The sequence below is a fragment of the Thalassophryne amazonica genome, chromosome 19 (assembly GCF_902500255.1).
Source record: "Thalassophryne amazonica chromosome 19, fThaAma1.1, whole genome shotgun sequence".
NCBI classification, from domain to species: domain Eukaryota; kingdom Metazoa; phylum Chordata; class Actinopteri; order Batrachoidiformes; family Batrachoididae; genus Thalassophryne; species Thalassophryne amazonica.
The window spans coordinates 27,489,978-27,511,337 of NC_047121.1; the positions used below are offsets into that span (position 1 = coordinate 27,489,978).

The 21,360-nt window shown below is 43.4% G+C and overlaps 1 protein-coding gene across 2 annotated transcripts in view; it reads right to left on the bottom strand.

Moving 5' to 3' along the window:
- ism2a (isthmin 2a) overlaps positions 1–21,360 on the bottom strand; it is a 104,305-nt gene that overhangs the window by 62,642 nt on the left and 20,303 nt on the right. For both annotated transcript variants that reach the window (XM_034159642.1, XM_034159641.1), the window contains exon 2: positions 9,652–9,900. In XM_034159642.1, the coding sequence (XP_034015533.1) occupies positions 9,652–9,900 (249 nt within the window). The remainder of the gene's footprint in view (positions 1–9,651; positions 9,901–21,360) is intronic.

Here is a 21,360-nt window from a genome sequence, read left to right on the forward strand (position 1 = left end):
AACAGCATGGCTTCGTAGTAAAAGAGTGCAGGTACTAGACTGCCCTTCCTGCAGTCCAGACCTGTCGCCCACTGAAAATGTGTGATGAATTATGAAGCGCAAAATATGACAACGGAGACCCCGGACTGTTGAACAACTGAAGTCGTACATCAAGCAAGAATGGGAAAGAATTCCACCTACAAAGCTTCAACAATTATTGTCGTCAGTTCCCAAACGCTTATTGAGTGTTGTTAGAAGGAAAGGTGATGTAACACAGTGGTAAATATACCACTGTCCCAGTTATTTTGAAACGTGTTGCAGGCATCCATTTCAAAATGAGCAAATATTTACACAAAAACGATAAAGTTTATCAGTTTGAACATTAAATATCTTGTCTTTGTGGTGTATTCAGTTGAATATAAGTTGAAGAGGATTTGAAAATCATTGTATTCTGTTTTTATTTACATTTTTCACAACATCCCAACTTCACTGGAATTGGGGTTCAACTAGTAGGTGTCTAGTAGCTTACCACCACCAACGTGTGAATGTGTGAGTGAATGAATAATGCAACTTGTAAAGCATTTTTGGTGTCTTGAAAAGCGCTCTATGAATTCAAGTCATTAATATTATTATTATGATTAGATAATAATGAGTAGTACCTCATATGGAAAGACAAGCAAAACTTGCATGGCCATGCAACACACAGAGTTCTTGAGATAGAGTCTATATTCTCTGTACCGGTATCATATATATATATATATATATAACTGTGGGAAGGTAAAAATTTGTGGATGGAACTAGCGTTGGTGGAGGTTTGCGCTCTACGAGCAGTACTGTAGTTATTATATTTTTTTAAGTTATTAATATTTTATTATTTATTTTATTTTATTTTGCCATTGTTGGGAACAAGGGGGGGAATTTCCACAGTCAATTCACATGGATGATGGCAGGATAATAAGAGCCGAACACTTTATGTGCAAACATGTCATTCATCTTACAGCTGAGAGCGGCCACTTCAGTGAGATACCAACTGCGACACTGTTGCTCGTTTGTGTGTTTGGTCTCTAATTCGCATCTCCCAACTGCTTCTCCATGAGACAGGACCCTTACTCTTCAAACTTGCTGATCACACACAAAATTATTTGCCCAGGACAACACTACTGAGTCAAAAAATGTTGAATTTAGCACATGTTTTCCCATTGACCATGTTTACACGTGTATTCCCTTTGAAATAACAAAGGAATGAAATCAGATTATTAAATCACAACAAACAGTGCCCCAAGGCGCTCCATATTGTAAGGCAAGGCCATACAATAATTATGAAAAACCCCAACGGTCAAAACGACCCCCTATGAGCAAGCACTTGGCCACAGTGGGAAGGAAAAACTCCCTTTTAACAGGAAGAAACCTCCAGCAGAACCAGGCTCAGGGAGGGGCAGTCTTCTGCTGAGACTGGTGGGGCTGAGGGAAAAAACCAGGAAAAAGACATGCCGTGAAGGGGGCAGAGATCAATCACTAATGATTTAAATGCAGAGTGATGCATACGGAGCAAAAAGAGAAAGAAACAGTGCATCATGGAACCCCCCCACAATCTACGTCTAAAGCAGCATAACCAAGGGATGGTCCAGGGTCACCCGATCCAGCCCTAACTATAAGCCTTAGCGAAAAGGAAAGTTTTAAGCCTAATCTTAAAAGTAGAGAGGGTATCTGTCTCCCTGATCTGACTTGGGAGCTGGTTCCACAGGAGAGGAGCCTGAAAGCTGAAGGCTCTGCCTCCCATTCTACTCTTACAAACCCTAGGAACTACAAGTAAGCCCGCAGTCTGAGAGCGAATGCGCTCTAATGGGGTAATATGTACTACGAGGTCCCTAAGATAAGATGGGACCTGATTATTCAAAACCTTATAAGTAAGAAGAAGAATTTTAAATTCTATTCTAGAATTAACAGGAAGCCAATGAAGAGAGGCCAACACGGGTGAGATATGCTCTCTCCTGCTAGTCCCCGTCAGTACTCTAGCTGCAGCATTCTGAACCAACTGAAGGCTTTTTAGGGAACTTTTAGGACAACCTGATAATAATGAATTACAATAGTCCAGCCTAGAGGAAATAAATGCATGAATTAGTTTTTCAGCATCACTCTGAGACAAGACCTTTCTGATTTAGAGATATTGCGTAAATGCAAAAGGCAGTCCTACCTATTTGTTTAATATGCGCTTTGAATGACATATCCTGATCAAAAATGACTCCAAGATTCTCACAGTATTACTAGAGATCAGGGAAATGCCATCCAGAGTAACGATCTGGTTAGACACCATGCTTCTAAGATTTGTGGGGCCAAGTACAATAACTTCAGTTTTATCTGAGTTTAAAAGCAGGAAATTAGAGGTCATCCATGTCTTTATGTCTGTAAGACAATCCTGCAGTTTAGCTAATTGGTGTGTATCCTGTTATATGGCTGGGGGGGCCTGGCTGCCGGTTTGTTTGTCTTTTTGTTTTCCTCCCAGGTGGCGTGCATTTGGGACTGAGTGGCTGTGTTGCTGAGGCTGTCAGGACCTCACCCTGATCACCTGCGACTCGTCAGGACTCACAGCTGAGGTGCATCTGGATGGATTGGAGCATGTTGGCATTTAAGACTGGAGTGCACAGTGTGTATTTGCCAGAGACTCGACCTTGTGACCAGACGGGTGAGATCGTCGTCTTGGGAGCCATCTCATCAGCAGCGGACGCTGAGATGTCCAGGTTTGATGCACGGTCTGTGAAAGAGGAGGGGGTGAGGTCTCACGCTCGTCAGCACACTTCCTGAGGTACGTTGGATTTGTGACTAACAGTTATACAGTCAGTAAATGTGGTGTCCCTCACACCTTATTGTATTGAGCTGTATGTTAGTCATGTATCAGCTTCCACTGCGGTGGAGTTTTGTGAACGGGATGTTCCATGCCTGCAGGTTGGGAAGCTGATCAGTAATCAAGCCAGGAAGTGTTTGCTGTTTGTAAACCTTTAAGTGTTCTGTGTGTAGAGTGTGGACTCACATAATGGTTCCTTCTTTCACAGACTCGGTTGTTGCGGCCACCTGGGGGGTGTCGGCGGGGTCCTTGGGTCCGAAACAGCTTCTGGCTCCGGACCGTTAGCGCTGCTGGGAGCGCACCACGCCAGGCCGCACCTTTCTGTTATTACATTTTCACTGTTATGTATTAAATTCAGTTAGCCTTTGTACCGTGCTCTGCTTATTTCATACTGGGTCCTTCAAACGCTGGTCGGTTCTCCGAGCTGCGTCCGACACATAACAGTAGTCTCTGGCCAAACATCACGGAGCCAGCGGTAGCAGAGACGGTAACGCGCCGGGAAGGCGGCAGCAGACGTCAGTGGTTATCCGGATCAGTTGCGGGGCTCTCCGCCCGGAAGGTGCGTGTTTGAAACCCATTGCTGGATACTAATTTGTGCTCTCTTGCAGCCGTGTTCCTGTGTTGTGCCTTATCCGTGGGTCGTGGTGGAGTGTGACTGGCGACGGCTTCGCGTCACACTCCGACCGGATAAGAGGTGTAAACGGGAGCTGCAAGAGTGCGTTTGTAATGGGTTCACGCGCACGGCGGAGCTCTGTTAGCACGGGTCGCTGGGCTTCCTGTGTTACAGTCATAGCCCCGTTTCCCCGGAGAAAGGTAACTACTGCGTCTGTTGTATCAGCTCCGGCGTTATTTAGTTGAGCACATTTTGGTTGTGTGTTGCACTCAGCTGCGCACACAAAAGCAGCTCGTTTGTTTTTTTCTGTCGCCCAAGGGGTTTTTTCATTTTTAGCACTCTGGTTCCCCCTTGTGGTGACTGAATCACGTTACCGTCAAGCTCTTGAGTAGGAACAGGTGTGTTCCATTTGGTTGAGCTTGACGGTATAACTCACTGATTCGTTTTGTGTTAGTTCATTTTGTGTGGGTGTTTTTTGAGTTGGTTTTTGTGTGGGCTTTTCTTTTTTGTTGTCCACTATTTGTCTGGGGGTGTGACCCTGTAGCCTTTGCAAAAAACAAAAAAAACACAAAGAGAACAGGGACCCAAACAACTGTGTGTTGGTCTGTTTTTTTTTTTGTTTTTTTTTTCCTTTGTTTCTTTTTGTTTCACATCCCCAGGGTTGGATGGTACGGTCCCCTGGGGGGTGATGGGGTGTCTTTGGGTTGTTTTTTCTCTTTGTTTTTTGTTATGCCCTCTCTTCTCCTCTGACTCCAGCCGGGTGTGCCGTAGTGTCGGCATTGCTGGAGGGGTGCAGTTAGGTTGTGCTGGGCATTTCCCAGGTGGCCTCTGCACCCGGGAGGGGAGGGGGGGGGGGGTTTGGGGTTTTTTTTTGTTTTCCCTCCCCCAGTTTCCGCCCTCAGGGTTTGACTGTGGTGTCCTCTGGGGGGGAACGGGCGTTGGGTCCATCTAGCCGTGGACGGCCGGGGCTGGGTCCATTAGTCATGCGGGGAGGCGTCTCCTGGGGTTGACGAGTGGTCCTCTGGGGGGCGCTGGTGGTCCCCGTGGGTGACGTTGGATCCCAGAGGGACCTCGGCCGTGGTTATTACTCCTGGAGCTGGCGGGTGGCCCTCTGGGGGGTGTTGGTCCCTACGTGTCGTTTGGGGGGGAGGAGGGGGGGGGTATTTGGCATTTGTTTGTGAGCTTAAATTTGGATTGTTTTTCTTTTCTCCCCTTCCCTGGGGTTTGATGGAACGGTCCTCTGGGGGGGGGGGGTGTTTTAGTGTTTTTGTTTGTGGGCTTGGGTTGGGTTGTTTTTCCTTTCTCCCCTTCCCTGGGGTTTGATGGGACGGTCCCCTGGGGCGGGGGGGATGTTTTGGTTGTTTTGTTTTCTGACTAATCACACATGTTTGGTTAAAGGCTGACCGCACAGGTGTAGGAACTCCTGGCCACACCTGTGCTGAGACTGTCAAACAAGGGCAAAGATGCAGCCAGTTCAACCAGTCTGTTGGAGGACGAACGCAGACGCGGTTTCCAGCCATGGTCCCTAGAGGGGGGTGTTTCTCCTGGGCCAGGTGTGTGTGGTCGCCGGGAGGCTTCCCGTGAGGGTGGGGTACTGTATATGGCTGGGGGGGCCTGGCTGCCGGTTGTTTGTCTTTTTGTTTCCTCCCAGGTGGCGTGCATTGGGACTGAGTGGCTGTGTTGCTGAGGCTGTCAGGACCTCACCCTGATCACCTGCGACTCGTCAGGACTCACAGCTGAGGTGCATCTGGATGGATTGGAGCATGTTGGCATTTAAGACTGGAGTGCACAGTGTGTATTTGCCAGAGACTCGACCTTGTGACCAGACGGGTGAGATCGTCGTCTTGGGAGCCATCTCATCAGCAGCGGACGCTGAGAATGTCCAGGTTTGATGCACGGTCTGTGAAAGAGGAGGGGTGAGGTCTCACGCTCGTCAGCACACTTCCTGAGGTACGTTGGATTTTGTGACTAACAGTTATACAGTCAGTAAATGTGGTGTCCCTCACACCTTATTGTATTGAGCTGTATGTTAGTCATGTATCAGCTTCCACTGCGGTGGAGTTTTGTGAACGGGATGTTCCATGCCTGCAGGTTGGGAAGCTGATCAGTAATCAAGCCAGGAAGTGTTTGCTGTTTGTACACCTTTAAGTGTTCTGTGTGTAGAGTGTGGACTCACATAATGGTTCCTTCTTTCACAGACTCGGTTGTTGCGGCCACCTGGGGGGTGTCGGCGGGGTCCTTGGGTCCGAAACAGCTTCTGGCTCCGGACCGTTAGCGCTGCTGGGAGCGCACCACGCCAGGCCGCACCTTTCTGTTATTACATTTTCACTGTTATGTATTAATTCAGTTAGCCTTTGTACCGTGCTCTGCTTATTTCATACTGGGTCCTTCAACGCTGGTCGGTTCTCCGAGCTGCGTCCGACACATAACATACCTCTGGCTTCATGGATAGATAAAGCTGGGTATCATCTGCGTAACAATGAAAATTTAAGCAATACCGTCTAATATACTGCCTAAGGGAAGCATGTATAAAGTGAATAAATTGTCCTAGCACAGAACCTTGGTGAACTCCATAATTAACTCTTAGTCTGTGAAGAAGATTCCCCATTTTACATGAACAAACTGTAACTCTATTAGACAAATATGATTCAAACCATCGCAGCGCAGTGCCTTTAATACCTATGACATGCTCTAATCTCTGTAATAAAATTTTATGGTCAACAGTATCAAAAGCAGCACTGAGGTCCAACAGAACAAGCACAGAGATAAGTCCACTGTCCGAAGCCATAAGAGTTTCTGTACTATGATGAATTCTAAAACCTGACTGAAACTCTTCAATAGACCATTCCTCTGCAGGTGATCAGGAAGGTTGGAGATTGGCCTATAATTAGCTAAGATAGCTGGGTCAAGTGATGGCTTCTTTTAAGCAATGGTTTAATTACTGCCACCTTAAAGGCTGTGGTACATAACCAACTAACAAAGATAGATTGATCATATTTAAGATTGAAGCATTAAATAATGGTAGGACTTCCTTGAGCAGCCTGGCAGGAATGGGGTCTAATAAACATGTTGATGGTTTTGGATAAAGTAACTAATGAAAATAACTCAGACAGAACAATCGGAGAGAAAGAGTCTAACCAAATACCGGCATCACTGAAAGCAGCCAAGATAACGATACATCTTTGGGATGGTTATGAGTAATTTTTTCTCTAATAGTCAAAATTTTGTTAGCAAAGAAAGTCATGAAGTCATTACTAGTTAAGTTAATGGAATACTCAGCTCAATAGAGCTCTGACTCTTTGTCAGCCTGGCTACAGTGCTGAAAAGAAACCTGGGGTTATTCTTATTTTCTTCAATTAGTGATGAGTAGAAAGATGTCCTAGCTTTACAGAGGGCTTTTTTATAGAGCAACAAACTCTTTTTCCAGGCTAAGTGAAGATCTTCTAAATTAGTGAGACGCCCTTTCCTCTCCAACTTACGGGTTATCTGCTTTAAGCTACGGAGTTTGTGCGTTATACCACGGAGTCAGACACTTCTGATTTAAAGCTCTCTTTTTCAGAGGAGCTACAGCATCAAAGTTGTCTTCAAAGAGGATGTAAAACTATTGACGGACGATACTCTAACTCCCTTACAGAGTTTAGGTAGCTACTCTGCTCTGTGTTGGTATATGACATTAGAGAACATAAAGAAGGAATCATATCCTTAAACCTAGTTACAGCGCTTTCTGAAAGACTTCTAGTGTAATGAAACTTATTCCCCCCTGCAGGGTAGTCCATCAGGGTAAATGTAAATGTTATTAAAAATGATCAGACAGAAGGCGTTTCAGGAATACTGTTAAGTCTTCTATTTCCATACCATAAGTCAGAACAAGATCTAAGATATGATTAAAGTGGTGGGTGGACTCATTTACTTTTGAGCAAAGCCGATAGAGTCTAATAATAGATTAAATGCAGTGTTGAGGCTGTCCTTCTCAGCATCTGTGTGGATTGTTAAAATCGCCCACTATAATTATCTTATCTGAGCTAAGCCACTAAGTCAGACAAAAGGTCTGAAAATTCACAGAGAAACTCACAGTAACGACCAGGTGGACTGATAGATAATAACAAATAAAACTGGTTTTTTGGGACTTCCAATTTGGAATGGACAAGACTAAGAGACAAGCTTTCAAATGAATTAAAGCTCTGTCTAGGTTTTGATTAATTAATAAGCTGGAATGGAAGATTGCTGCTAATCCTCCGCCACGGCCCGTGCTACGAGCATTCTGACAGTTAGAGTGACTCGGGGGTGTTGACTCATTTAAACTAACATATTCATCCTGCTGTAACCAGGTTTTTGTTAGGCAGAATAAATCAATACGTTGATCAATTATTATATCATTTACCAACAGGGACTTAGAAGTTATATGGATTTAGTTTTCATATTACATTTTGGGGGGGGGGACCCGCATGAAAAAATAACTGCAAAAAAGACCTTTTGACCTTTCACATTTGGCTGTTGTACAATTTCAATTTCCACATTTCCCTGCTTCATTTTTATTTATTTTTGCAAACCCTGTGAGGAGATTCAAGCACCCCGCTGTTCCAAACGTCCTGCACATGGTAACTCTATACTCTGCCCTTACTCAAACCAGCTGTACATAAGGACAGGGCGTATGGCGAGAGATAGATGATGAAAAGGAGAGGAACTGAGGTGAATGTGTGGAAGAGGACTCGGACACCCCCACCCAACCCGGCTCCCTGCGATCGCCCACTTAATGCGGAACACCTGCTTGTCAGCGATGATATGAACCCTCCGTGCTAAAAGAAAGTGAGCTGAGCCTATATATGATGGAAACCAACACTGTTATTTTTATGTGCGCTGGACACTAGAGACATGTGGTGGCTAAGGAGACAGTGCAAAAACTAAAGGCCAAAGGTCACAAATCTGGGTGATAAAGTATCAAGAAACAAGTAGCGTGAGAAACCCAACACTTTACACCTAGACAGGGTTGCAAATAAGTGGTGCCTGCGATATGCATGTGGGCTCTCAAACCAAATATGTGAGTGAGTTTACTACTTTACGCTCGTTAGCATGCCCAGAACCTATACAGCTACAGTGACCTTACTTCTCGGCGGTCGGGTGTAGTACATATAGTCTGCTTTTTCACACTGTGTACTTCATCTACGTGTCTATTTGTCTGACTTTTGTTGGAAAATGTTCGATGTGGATATCACAATTTTCAGTTTTATGGGTTCAGGGAACTGTTTTAATTTAATTTAACCTTTATTGAACCAGGTTAGTCCCACTGAGTTCAAGACCTGGACAATTATAAATTTTCCAATTCACCGAACCTGCATGTGGGAGGAAACCGGAGCACCTGGAGGAAACCCACACAAACACAGGGAAAACATGCAAACTCCACATAGAAATGACTAGGTCAGAAGCAAACCTGTGACCTTTTCGCTGCAGAGCAACAGTGCTAACCACTAAGCCATCATGCCTCCCTGTTATTAATTATTATTATCATTATTATTTTAATACTTTCAGACAGAAATAACTACAGTTCTAATGCAAAAAGGCAAACTCCACAAAGAAAGGCCACAGGTGGGAATCGATCCCATGATCTTCTTGCTGTGAGGCAACATTGCTAACCGCTAAGTCACCGTGTTTCCCGATGTACAACTATTGTTACAAGTACAATGGGAAGAATATTTTCATTTGCTGAAAGATGGGACACAGTGATATTTCTCCCGGTTCGTATTGTAGATACTGCCCCTTATAATGAACAAAATCAATATATTCCTCAGTTTGAATTTACTGAAAGTCACGTTGAAAACCGGGCCCAGGTCCCCAGAAACAGAACCCACAGACAGACTCCATTTTCTGAAAAAGACATCGAACATGGCCAACACAATACCTTTATAGAAGACAATGTGGGCGGTACAGTGGATGGGGACAAAGTGGGGAGAGGGTCTGAGACACGCTTTGTCCCCTGTTTACAATAGAGTACTCAGGTCAAAGCAGTTTCAGTCTTTTGTTCATGGTAGTGGTCGTAGCTCCCCTAGTATTAATGTTGGCCATGAAAATAGCAACTGCATGGGTTGAAAACAGTGGGTAGTTTAGCAATCACACCATTGCCCAGTCGTCACTCAGTCAACGAATCGGTTAGTTGATCATGTATTTAACCACACTTATGCATGTAACAACAGCCAACTGTTACAGTCAAATGAATGTTGACCTGGATGTTGGGGTTCTGGGAGCCCATGTCTGCATTGGCCAGCTCTGGGAAATTCCTCAGGTCAAAGATAAAGGTCTCAGGATCCTCCTCCGGTTCAGGTGGGGGGAGGACACCCATGCTTCGGTGCTGGGACCAGCGGTGCCTGGACCTGGTGGAAAACGGGCCAGAGGGCAACGTCTGCAGAAGGTTCTCCTTCTGGAGGTCTTGGAGACTCTGAGGGTCACCTCTCGGTCTACGGCCTGCTGTCACCTGAGAGGAGGAAAGAGAGTGAAAGTTAGAGCTTCAATTGGTGTGAAATTTTCATGAGTAATTAATCTGGTAATTATGCTCACCAATTAACCATTCAGAAACTATTGATTGTGCATTAATCAAAGACTTGATGGACTCGGTTCTAATCAAATGTCTGTGAGCAACACACTGAACCTTGAATGTGCTGAATTAAAGGGCATATTGGTCCCAATGTCAACCCCACAGGAATAGTAAGAAACACGACCACAATTTCTCAAAGTGATGCCTTCAAATGATTTGTTCTATCTGTTAATCCTTCAAATCCCAACATTTAAAACAGATGCATACTTTCAAAAAAGTGCCCCAGCAACAGCCAACAGCACTGCTTATTTTTCCAACCCAGTCTCACGGACTGTCGTGATTCAACAGCACGAAATATACATTAATCTATTGGTTCGTCATATTGTCACAAAAAGTGCAAAATGTTCGTCATGGCAGCACAAATTCATTCTAATTCATTCCGTGATGGCTGCACGTAATTAAAAGGGTTAGGGGAAGGAGTAGGGTTAGGTTATGCTTAAGGTTAGGGTTGGGGGTAGGAGTAGGGTTAGTAATAGTGAATTAAAAAAAAACCCCGTCATGAAAATTTGAATCATTTCGTGATGGGAAGACAAAAAAAAACATGTGAGACTAGGCTGCTTTTTCCTAAGTTCTGTCTAATGGAGACATAAAATTACCATCAGTACAGAGAATAACAAAAGAAGCCTGAATTGTCAGCACACAAGGCAGAGATATAACTGGAAAATATCACTCTTTCACACACACGCACACACACCATATTGGAGAACAAATTTTATGAGATTATCGACTGTAATTGTTTAGCTTTATACATGTTATTGTATATTAGTACGTTTCCCCCATCATCATCAGTCACGCACAACCACTTACTCCAATTAAGGGTCACGAGGGGCAGAAGCCTATCCCAGCAGTCATGGGGCATGAGGCGGGGTACACCCTAAACAGGACGCTAATCTGTCGCAGGGCCACATATAAGTAAACAAGCACATTCACACCCGCATGCACACCTACGGACAATTTTTAAAGTTTCCAGTCCACCTAATCTGCATGTCTTTGGACAGGAGAGGAAGCCGGAGGGAACCCACGCAAACATGGGGAGAACATGCAAACTCCACACAGATAGGCCACAGGTGGGAATCAATCCCATGACCTGCTTGCTGTGAAGCAACAGTGCTAAGGGCCCTGTCCCACTGGGGAGAGGATTAATTGCACATGAATTGAGTACACAAATTATGGGCGTTCTGCAACAAAATGGCCAAAAATTACAAATGTCCCAGTATGAATTATGGATATATTAATAATATATAGTGAATATATGATGAACAATCACGGTTATATAATGCATGTAGTGAGGAAACTGATCCAACACATTGAGATTATCACGGCAGTATTACGGGTGTATTATGAATGCATCGCACACGTGTTGCGCGTGCACAGCATCTGCATTGCGGTCATAAAATAAGCGCACTTGCTCCTTTCGGCAACACTATTCACACCAACAATACAGCCTCTGGAGCATTTGCTGGACTTGGACAAGTTGATCACAGAGTTGTTCATGTTGTCATGACAGGGTTAACTGTTCATGAGCTTGGGGAGCGGGAGGGGGGAAGCCGCTCAGGGTGTGAGATGGTGTTTTTTTTGTTTTTTTTGAGAGTGTCACAGAAAACAGACTTCAGCGTGAGTTATGGCTAAACAGCAACTCTTCCTTTTGTTGGTGTTAAATAAAAGTCCTGGATTGCAGCAGCTGCGTCTTTGTGGATTTACACAGCCAGACCAGCACTGACTGGCAGGTATGTCGCTTTCTGCCACATATAGTACTTTGGGTTTACGTGACGTGTTTGTTATGCATTCACAGATTGTCCGCAAATCAGCTGCAAAGCAGATGTAATAAAAACGCTTTATTGGTGGCCAATTTGTATGCATTCGCTACAACATATTTTAGTTCGTGATGTGGACATGATGGGCACGATATATATCTGTTTTACACACTGTCCCAGTCCGCTGCCAAGCCACAAATCCCCGTCAGTTGCGGATATCAGCGGTTAACAGCAGATATACAGCGCATAGAGTGAGTATGTATTGTGTATGAATTGAGTATATATGGAGTATGTAAGGCGGATGTCATCTGCATCCAGATTTTTGAGCTACTCAAAAATCCTGGCTGCGGACATGCGTGCCTCTGCGGATGATCACGGGCGTGTTCGGATGACGGCCGACTCATATAGGCATGTTACACGGATATTGCGGAGTTTGTGCAGAAATTCTTTGGTTATGCAAACCGATTGTTTCAGCAGCTGTCTGAGTGGCTGGTCTCAGACGATCTTGGAGGTGAACATGCTGGATGTGGAGGTCCTGGGCTGGTGTGGTTACACGTGGTCTGCGGTTGTGAGGCTGGCTGGATGTACTGCCAAATTCTCTGAAACGCCTTTGGAGACGGCTTATAGTAGAGAAATGAACATTCAATACACGAGCAACAGCTCTGGTTGACATTCCTGCTGTCAGCATGCCAATTGCACGCTCCCTCAAATCTTGCGACATCTGTGGCATTGTGCTGTGTGATAAAACTGCACCTTACAGAGTGGCATTTTATTGTGGGCAGTCTAAGGCACACCTGTGCACTAATCATGGTGTCTAATCAGCATCTTGATATGGCACACCTGTGAGGTGGGATGGATTATCTCAGCAAAGGAGAAGTGCTCACTATCACAGATTTAGACTGGTTTGTGAACAATATTGAGGGAAATAGTGATATTGTGTATGTGGAAAAAGTTTTAGATCTTTGAGTTCATCTCATACAAAATGGGAGCAAAACCAAAAGTGTTGCGTTTATATTTTTGTTGAGTGTAAATATAACACATAAAGGTTTGTTTGTTTGTTGAAAGCTGTAATTCCAAAGAATAACCCACAAAATGTTCCCCCCATCCACCCACCCCCACAACGTCTATGATTCACCTCATGTAGAGCCTTTTACGATGGTACACTAAAGGGACGGAGCAGAATGTTGAAGATGAATGAACTCAAACTGTACAGCTTTAAGGGAACAGCTCAGTCATTTGGGAAATGCACAAATGAAAGTCGAGAACATGATTTCTGTGACGGTGTTTTCCTCACTGAGACTGACAGTGAGGTGCTCTGCGTCCCTGCCTGATGCATGGAGCACAGTGCACGATGCACAAAGGGGGCCTCGCTTCAGCCCGTGCACGATGCACGGAGGGGGCCTCGCTTCAGCCCATGCACAATGCACGGAGGGGGTCTCGCTTCAGCCCGTGCACGATGCACGGAGGGGGCCTCGCTTCAGCCCGTGCACGATGCACGGAGAGAATCAGAATCAGAATCAGAATCAGAGGAAGTTTATTGCCATTGCCAGTGAACAGGATTCACAGACTAGGAATTTGCTTCGGTACAATGGTGCAACATTAAGAAGAGATAAAATGCTAAGATAAAATAAAATATAACATATGTGTCAAAATAAGATAAAATCTAAGATAAAAAAAAAGAAATATGAAATATGAAAGGCTGTGTGCAACAGAAAAACAGAAACAGAAAAAACAGTGCAGTGGGAGGAGTGCAATTAAAAACCAAAGTACACTGTCTAAAGTGACCCGTGATAAGATGATAAAGTGACAGAGTTAAGCTTAAGGTGACTGAGTTATGAGGAGTTCATGAGTCTAACGGCAGAGGGGAAGAAACTGTTCTTATGGCGGGAGGTTCTGGTCCGGATGGACCGTAGCCTCCTGCCCGAGGGGAGTGGTTTGAACAGACCGTGTGCAGGGTGAGATGGGTCAGCTGTGATCCGACCTGCTCGGCCCAGAGTCCTGGAGACGTGCAGGTCGTGGAGAGATGGAAGGCTACAGCCGATCACCTTCTCAGCAGAGGCCACAATGCGCTGCAGTCTGTGTCTGTCCCTGGCTGTGGCCCCGGCGTACCACACCGTGATGGAGGAGCAGAGGATGGACTCGATGATGGCCGTGTAGAACTGCACCATCAGCTGTACAGACAGCTTGGCCTTCTTCAGCTGCCGCAGGAAGTACATCCTCTGCTGGGCCTTCTTGATGAGGGAGCTGATGGTTGACTCCCACTTGAGGTCCTGGGTGATGGTGGTGCCGAGGAAGCGGTGACAGACCACAGTGGTGATGGGGCTGTTGGTGAGGGCGAGGGAGGGCGGGGGGGCTGTGGCTTTCCTGAAGTCCACGATCATCTCCACTGTTTTCTGGGCGTTGAGCTCCAAGTTGTTGCTGCTGCACCAGGTCACCAGTCAGTCCACCTCCCTCCTGTAGGCAGACTCATCACCATCCGAAATGAGTCCGATGAGGGTGGTGTCGTCCGCAAACTTGATGAGCTTTACAGAGTCGTGGCTGGAGGTGCAGCAGTTAGTGTACAGGGAGAAGAGCAGAGGGGAAAGGACACAGCCCTGTGGAGATCCTGTGCTGAGAACCCGAGTGTTCGAGACATTTTTTCCCAGCCTCACACGCTGACTCCGGTCAGGGACCCGCTTCAGCCCGTGCACGATGCACAGAGAGGAGGTCGCTTCAGCCCGTGCACGATGCACAGAGGGGAGGTCGCTTCAGCTCGTGCACGATGCACAGAGGGGAGGTCGCTTTAGCCCGTGCACGATGCACAAGTGTGATGTTCTATTAAAGTAAACATCGCCAACAAACAAATAAATACTATTCACCTTATTCAGGAAGTCAGGGTGGGCAGCTCTATTTTGTTAAGCAACTTCCGGTTTGCCACTGGGTCTGATCATTGGCTACGTGGGAAACAGTACACTAGAAGTGTCCCAAACATGAGCAGCATTAAATGCCTTGTTCTTGGGTGCCACAACAACTGGAAGAAGAGGAAACTATGACTTTCAGAACGATGTTTTGAACATGGAAAGTAGAGATCTGAGTGCTGTGGACGAGCATTTAACTTGTTCCCTCCTCCATCGAAAGACGAGGATCTCCGGTGCTGGCTAAAGGCGCTGAATTTGAAAAATCCACCCAAACGTCCCTATGTCTGTTCTTTTTATTTTGTGGAGAAAAAACCCACACCACTGCATCCTGGAAATGGTTGGGCTACAACGCTCCATTGAAGAAGCTACGGCGGATGCTAAAGAGACAAACGGGTAAGCTGTGTTTGTAGTGTTAGTTGCCATGTAATTTACTCATTTTCTGGCATTTGATACAACCAAGCACTGCATGAAATAACACCATACATATATTAACGTTACGTAATCTTGGTATTACGGTGGTACTACTTGTCGGGTAGTATTTTAACTTGATTCAAGGAGATATTGATAGGCTTCTGTGCTTTTATAGTTCCGCATAGCCAAACCATCCACACAAAGTAGCTAACAATATTGGCATCGAGGGCCACTTTTTCATGTCATCTTCTCACTCTGTTATGACCCGTGGGCCAAAACGGAAATGCCTCTGTTGTAAAAGTGGGCGGGGCTGAATAAGGTGAACAGAAGAGACAATGGAATTAGAGTTCATGTAAAAACGTGTGGGGGCGTGGCATCAGGAAGTCAGTCAGCTTAGTGAGGGATAATGGGATCATTCAACTGTCCAGGTGCATGCCCGTCCTTCATGATGTCATCTGTAAGACGTCAGAGTGAACTGACTGTGTGGACCTTGGAAACCCCAAATCAAATACTTTACCAGCAATAACATGAGCTGATATACAGTAGCTACGTCTTGTTCATTTTGTGGAAAACCAAATGGGTCTCCACCTTTAAATGTTGTGTTGAAGACTGCAGAGAATTCACTCATCAACATTTTTCCTTCCGCCAAAGATGTAATAAAATTATCACTGTTTATTTATTTATTTATTTGTCTGTCTTTTAGCAAGAATACGTCAAAACCATTTCATGGATTTTGATGACATTTTCACCAGAGATACATATTATGAGCCTTTCACACTGAATACTTCAGGCCAATCCGTCAACGCCTCCCAATCCGTCAGATGCATTTTCAACGCGTCTGACGTCATGTGTCGGATGCATTTTCAACACGTCAGACGTGTTGAAAACGCATCCAACGCATGACGTCAGACGTGTCGCTTCGGAAGCGGCAAGGGGGCGGAGATTGCGGCTACGTCACACTCTGGCTGTTTCCACAACCTGAAAAAAGTTCAGCGATGACCATCTTGAATTTGAGTCGCCTGAACCACGAAAAAGCTTTAAAAACAGCAGTAGAACGATTATCCCATCACCCTGCTGGGAGAAGCTTTTTTCAGCTACTTTTCGGAGTGACGCCGACCGAGGGAGGACTGACGACTTGGTGGGATATCGATTGAACCGCGACAGCAGGCCGACTCGCACGGAGAAGCCGGCCTTCAGGCATCATCACTGGGCAGAGCGAGGCAGGCAGCCGGGGTGATGGAGCAAATCCACTCAGTCCAAAATCTCCCACTTTTCGGATATATGCGAAGTCCCAGTTTGCCCAACGGAGGTTAGTTCTGCAGCTTTATCGAGGTGAGAATAATGTAAAAATAAAACGTGATGTTTGCTGAACTGCTGTGAAGGTTTAATGATTAGCTAATGTTAGCGTAGCCTTTTAGCACAGTTGATCTGAGTGAACACTTTAATTTGTAAATGGTTCAGTCTTTTATTTTTACCAAATAAAGCTACAGCTTTTTTCAGACACCACAAAAGCTCAACTTTAAATAACTTTTTTTCCATCATTTTTTCCCGTTTTTTCTTTTTTCTTTTTTATATATAAACTGTTTAGTGTTTCTTTATATTTAAAAAAAATTTGTATTTGTCCCTATCAGGAACATTTGCTGTGCAGACAACCAAACTTCCATTGATGAGCTGAACACCACGAAGTCCAGTCGAAAGAAAACATCTCTGCTCTTCAGCAACACCACCAGAGTTCAAAGCTGCAGAAGAGACCTTCATCTGGTCCTGAGAATTCAGCATAACATCACCTGCTTCTAAATAAAAGGCTCTTTCAACAGCAACTATTTAATTATTTTTTAAAAAGCTGTTTCATTTTATATTATTATATTATATCATTTTATATATATAAAGATATTTGCACAAGTAGAAGCTCTCCACTTATTGCACTCAAATTCATATTTTAGAAATTACTCTGTCTTGATAACAACATTAAAGGCAATTACATATTTTGGAGAAATTACAAGTGGAAATGACCATTAAAAAATTCATCATGAGGTTTATGTCACAGAAATCCTACTTTACAATCACACTGCAGTCATTGTTAAATTATTTCCTGTTGCATTTATAATAAACATTTGTACTTATTTACAGTGTCTGTTTTTCTGGTTGAAATGAGATATAAATAATCAACCAGACTTAAAAAAATGTACACGTTTCCATGTTATTTTGTCTAAAAATAAATGTCCGAGGTTCCTTATGTTAAACAAGAAATTATCTAATCTGAAATAACAAGTGGTTTTAATTTACAGATGAAAGGTTTCTAAAGAACCATTTATTGATTTATTTAGCTATTTTAATTACAAGTGTTCTAAACTTTTTTTAACAGTAATCAGAAATTCTGAAGTAACAAACAACAATAAAAAACATTTCGAAGGATTTTTCTTCAGAAAACTGCTCCATAAATGAGCAGTCCTGTGACACATATGTTTTATACAGATCAGTGGTTTCTACACCAATCCATTTTGTACAGATCAGTGGTTTCTGCCACTAGTCTTCCGTGTTTTGGCCCGACACATGACAAGCGGCAATGCGCACTCCCGTCAGAAGCATCGGTTTAGGTCGGCTTTTGACGCGACGCATCTGACGCATCTAAAAAGCAACGCGTCTCATTGAAAATAATGCTTTTCAGACCGATTTTTGACACATTTGACGCATGTGACGTATTCAGTGTGAAAGGCCCATTAGGCCACGGAAGAGTCCATTAAATTTGGGACGTGATCCAGATCCGGTGTTGCAGACCGAACAGTCTACCCCTAAAAATAGGTCCCCATTTTGCATCTGCACATGCGTCATTTTGGACCCCAGCAGCACGTCTGAGACGTCATCTCTTCACCCAAAGCAATCAAATGGATTAATGGGATTATTAATCATCAGATGATAAAGGTAAAACCTCTTAAATCATTCTAAAGTCAGTTTTACACAGAAACAAGGCGAAATTCCATGATGCTTTGAAATGTTTGACGCGCAGTGAATGCATCAGCTAGCAGGCCATTTAGCTGCGGTGCTCTGATCACTTCCGCTGCTTTGTATGATGAAACAATGCTGAATTATGTGGAAATGATTGTTGTGCAAAAGCTTCAGATATCTGTCACTGAGATAGGTGATGACTGGAGTGCAGTCTGAAGCAGAAACGAGGTGATAATCCATGAACTGCATCGGGGGAGATTGATTTTTAGGGGGACCGAAGACTTCACTTTTTATAGGCTTTGAAGGATTACGTCAAAACTACATCACATATTCTCACAAAATTTCCAGGCCATGGAAGACTCCACTGAATTTTGGAGGTGATCCAGGTCTAGATCCGGATTCTGGATGAAGATTTCTCTTTATATAAGCTTTGAAGGATTACATCAAATCTACTTCACGGATTCTCACCAAATTTGTACCACAGATTGTTATTAGGGCATGGATGACTCCACTGAATTTTGGAGGTGATCCAGATTGGTGGATGTCAGAAATCTCTGATTGTTCTTGTTTCATTCATGTTGTTGCTATTACAGATGTTTTTTTTTCTTCACTATTTGGGCATTGCACAGTGCTGGAGTTGGCACAGGCTTGGCCTCCCTGATGGTGAGCGCTTGTGCTATGAGGTAAGAAAACACACAGAACAATTACATCTGAATGACTGCATTCAACAACCACATGTTCACTGATGTTTGAAGAGATTTATGAGCTCTCTGGTGAAAGCGCTGTCATCTTGAAAATGCTTAATGTCAGGCTGGAATCACGCTAACGGTTAAGAATCAAATCGCCATCATTTAATCAAATGAGTCTGTTTGACGAAACAGAGTAAAGGAAGAAGTAATTTTGTCGTCTGCATGTGAGTTAACAGCCATCAGTTGTTTTTTTTTTAACTGCACAGTTTGCACACTTTGCCGTGGCTGATCTGATGTGGAACCCGAGCGGCGTTCACTGTGCTGCACATCAGCATGTTTCCCCGGGCATTTAAGCGCTGTGTGGTAAATGACCGTGTCACATTTCTGACAGCTGATTGGACACTTCCCCTCTCGCTGACCTCTCATGCACTGCCGCATCACGAGCAGAGCCAAGATCTCCCGGAGAAAAACGACACTTAACAATCTGCATGGAAACATTTATTTAAATCATTCACAGAAACTGCAAAGCAATTTTGCTCGTGGAAGACAGTCGGACCTTGAAATATTCTTCGACTCACTTCAGCCACGCTGTGTGACTCACAACTTACCGCCTGCACAGACTTTTTAAGTGCACTCAGTATCCGGGCCAAGTATTTGTGCTAACTTAGTTTAAAAAGTTGAACCTAAGTGATAAAATTAGTGCTGTCGGTAATTAAGAAATTAATGTAATTACGTCCGCCAAGGACGTACTCGTCTGTTAGCAGGATTATGCCAACGAAGAATCCAATAAATGTTGGAGATGATCCAGATTTGGAACCAGATTCTGCATCAAGTTTCACGTTTCAAGTTTATATAGATTTTGAAGGATTCCGTCAAAACTGCTTCACAGATTCTCACCGAACTTGCACCACAGATAGATTTTAAGGCATGGAAGACTCCACTGAATTCTGGAGATGAGCCGCATCTGGATTGACAGACATCGGAAATCTCTGATTGCTCTTGTTAATTAAATACATGTATAATTGCTTTTTAAATATCACCCCCAAACTGTAAAACATATATTCAGGCTCTCAGAAGCACAAAAATAATAAAACAGAAATATTTAAATGTATAAAAATTAACTTTGCATTCTATGAACTTCACAAGAATGAGTTTATGAATTCATGAAAATGGGTTGGCACTACAGAATGTATTTTGAAATTTTTTTAACGCAAAATCTCTGCTATAGTTTACACGCAAACCCTGCCCACATTTGACACACAACAAAGATAGTTATTAAAGCAAGTTACTTTGCTAAGAAAAGTATTTAACAGGTATTTAACCAACATGTGTTGCTGAGCAGCTGGAAACATAAACAAGGCTTTTTATTCCTCACATCAGAGAACAATATAAAGCTAATCCATGTGCTCTGGATGTGCTGACAGTGTTGTTTTTCATTGGTGATATTTAAAAAATACTTCTGCTTTGGTGCTGTTGTTTAAAACTAGGGAGGGTGTTATTTCAAAAAATGTGAAAATCTATAAATGTTTGCATGGAATATGGAAATATACATGGAATAAACCATAGCAGGATAAATTTTGGGTCATTTGGTTCCAAAAACCCATATGGACGGAGCGTTTGAAAATTTCAAGTAACGCGTGTGTCGTATATGTGCTGTTGATGTAGAAAACCACACTGTTGCTTATAATTAGTTCATTGTGGCCATGTCATTCTTTACATGTGATGATTATACTCAACTGATGTTCCTGAAATAAAAACTACATAGATTTTGTTTGTTACAATTGATCGTAACATATGTACTGAAATTATTTTTTTTTGTCACACCAGATAGGCTTATTGTTACTATAGAAGCTGAATATAAACTTGGGGTCAAGCAAAATTTGGAGCCAAACTGCAAGTCTCTAGGTGCAGCGGTTCTCAAGATATGACATTTTTATCGATATTTTTGGTGATTTTTGAACCCGATATCGTCACTGGCTATGGGTTATTGGAACCAAATGACCCAAAATTTATACTGCTATGGTTTATTCTGTGTATATTTCCATATTCCATGCAAACATTTATAGATTTCCAAATTTCTTGAAATAACACCCCTCCCTATTAAAACATGCAAAAACAGAGTCCAAAGGCACGGCAATCTAACCCAGTTATTGTTCCTCCCCCCCAAAAAATATTTACAGACCAAGTCTATGATATAAAAAAAAGAATCAAAATGCAATTAATGTTTTAAAAAAAGAATGGTATATGGACAGCCATACATAAAATATTTACAAAAACTGTAACCCAAAACAAGAACACAACCAACAACTACATTCTAGCTCTCTGAGTACTCACTAAACAGAGACATAACAGAAAATGAGGTTGTGATTTAAATAATACATCACATTTGATTAAACTATGCAGGGTGACTGAAACGTTTTCGGTCCGACCAAGAAGAAACCACAACTGAATTTATATAATTCTTTATTTTTTAACATAATCCCATGTAACTCCACACACTATTTCCAGTGTGGCTGCAGTGCCTTCATACCGTTCTCATAAAAGGTCTTATAATGGAGCTCAAGGAAGTCATCCACTGCAGATATGACATCATTATCAGTGTTATAATGAGTTCCAGCAAGATGCCTTTTCATATTTGGAAAC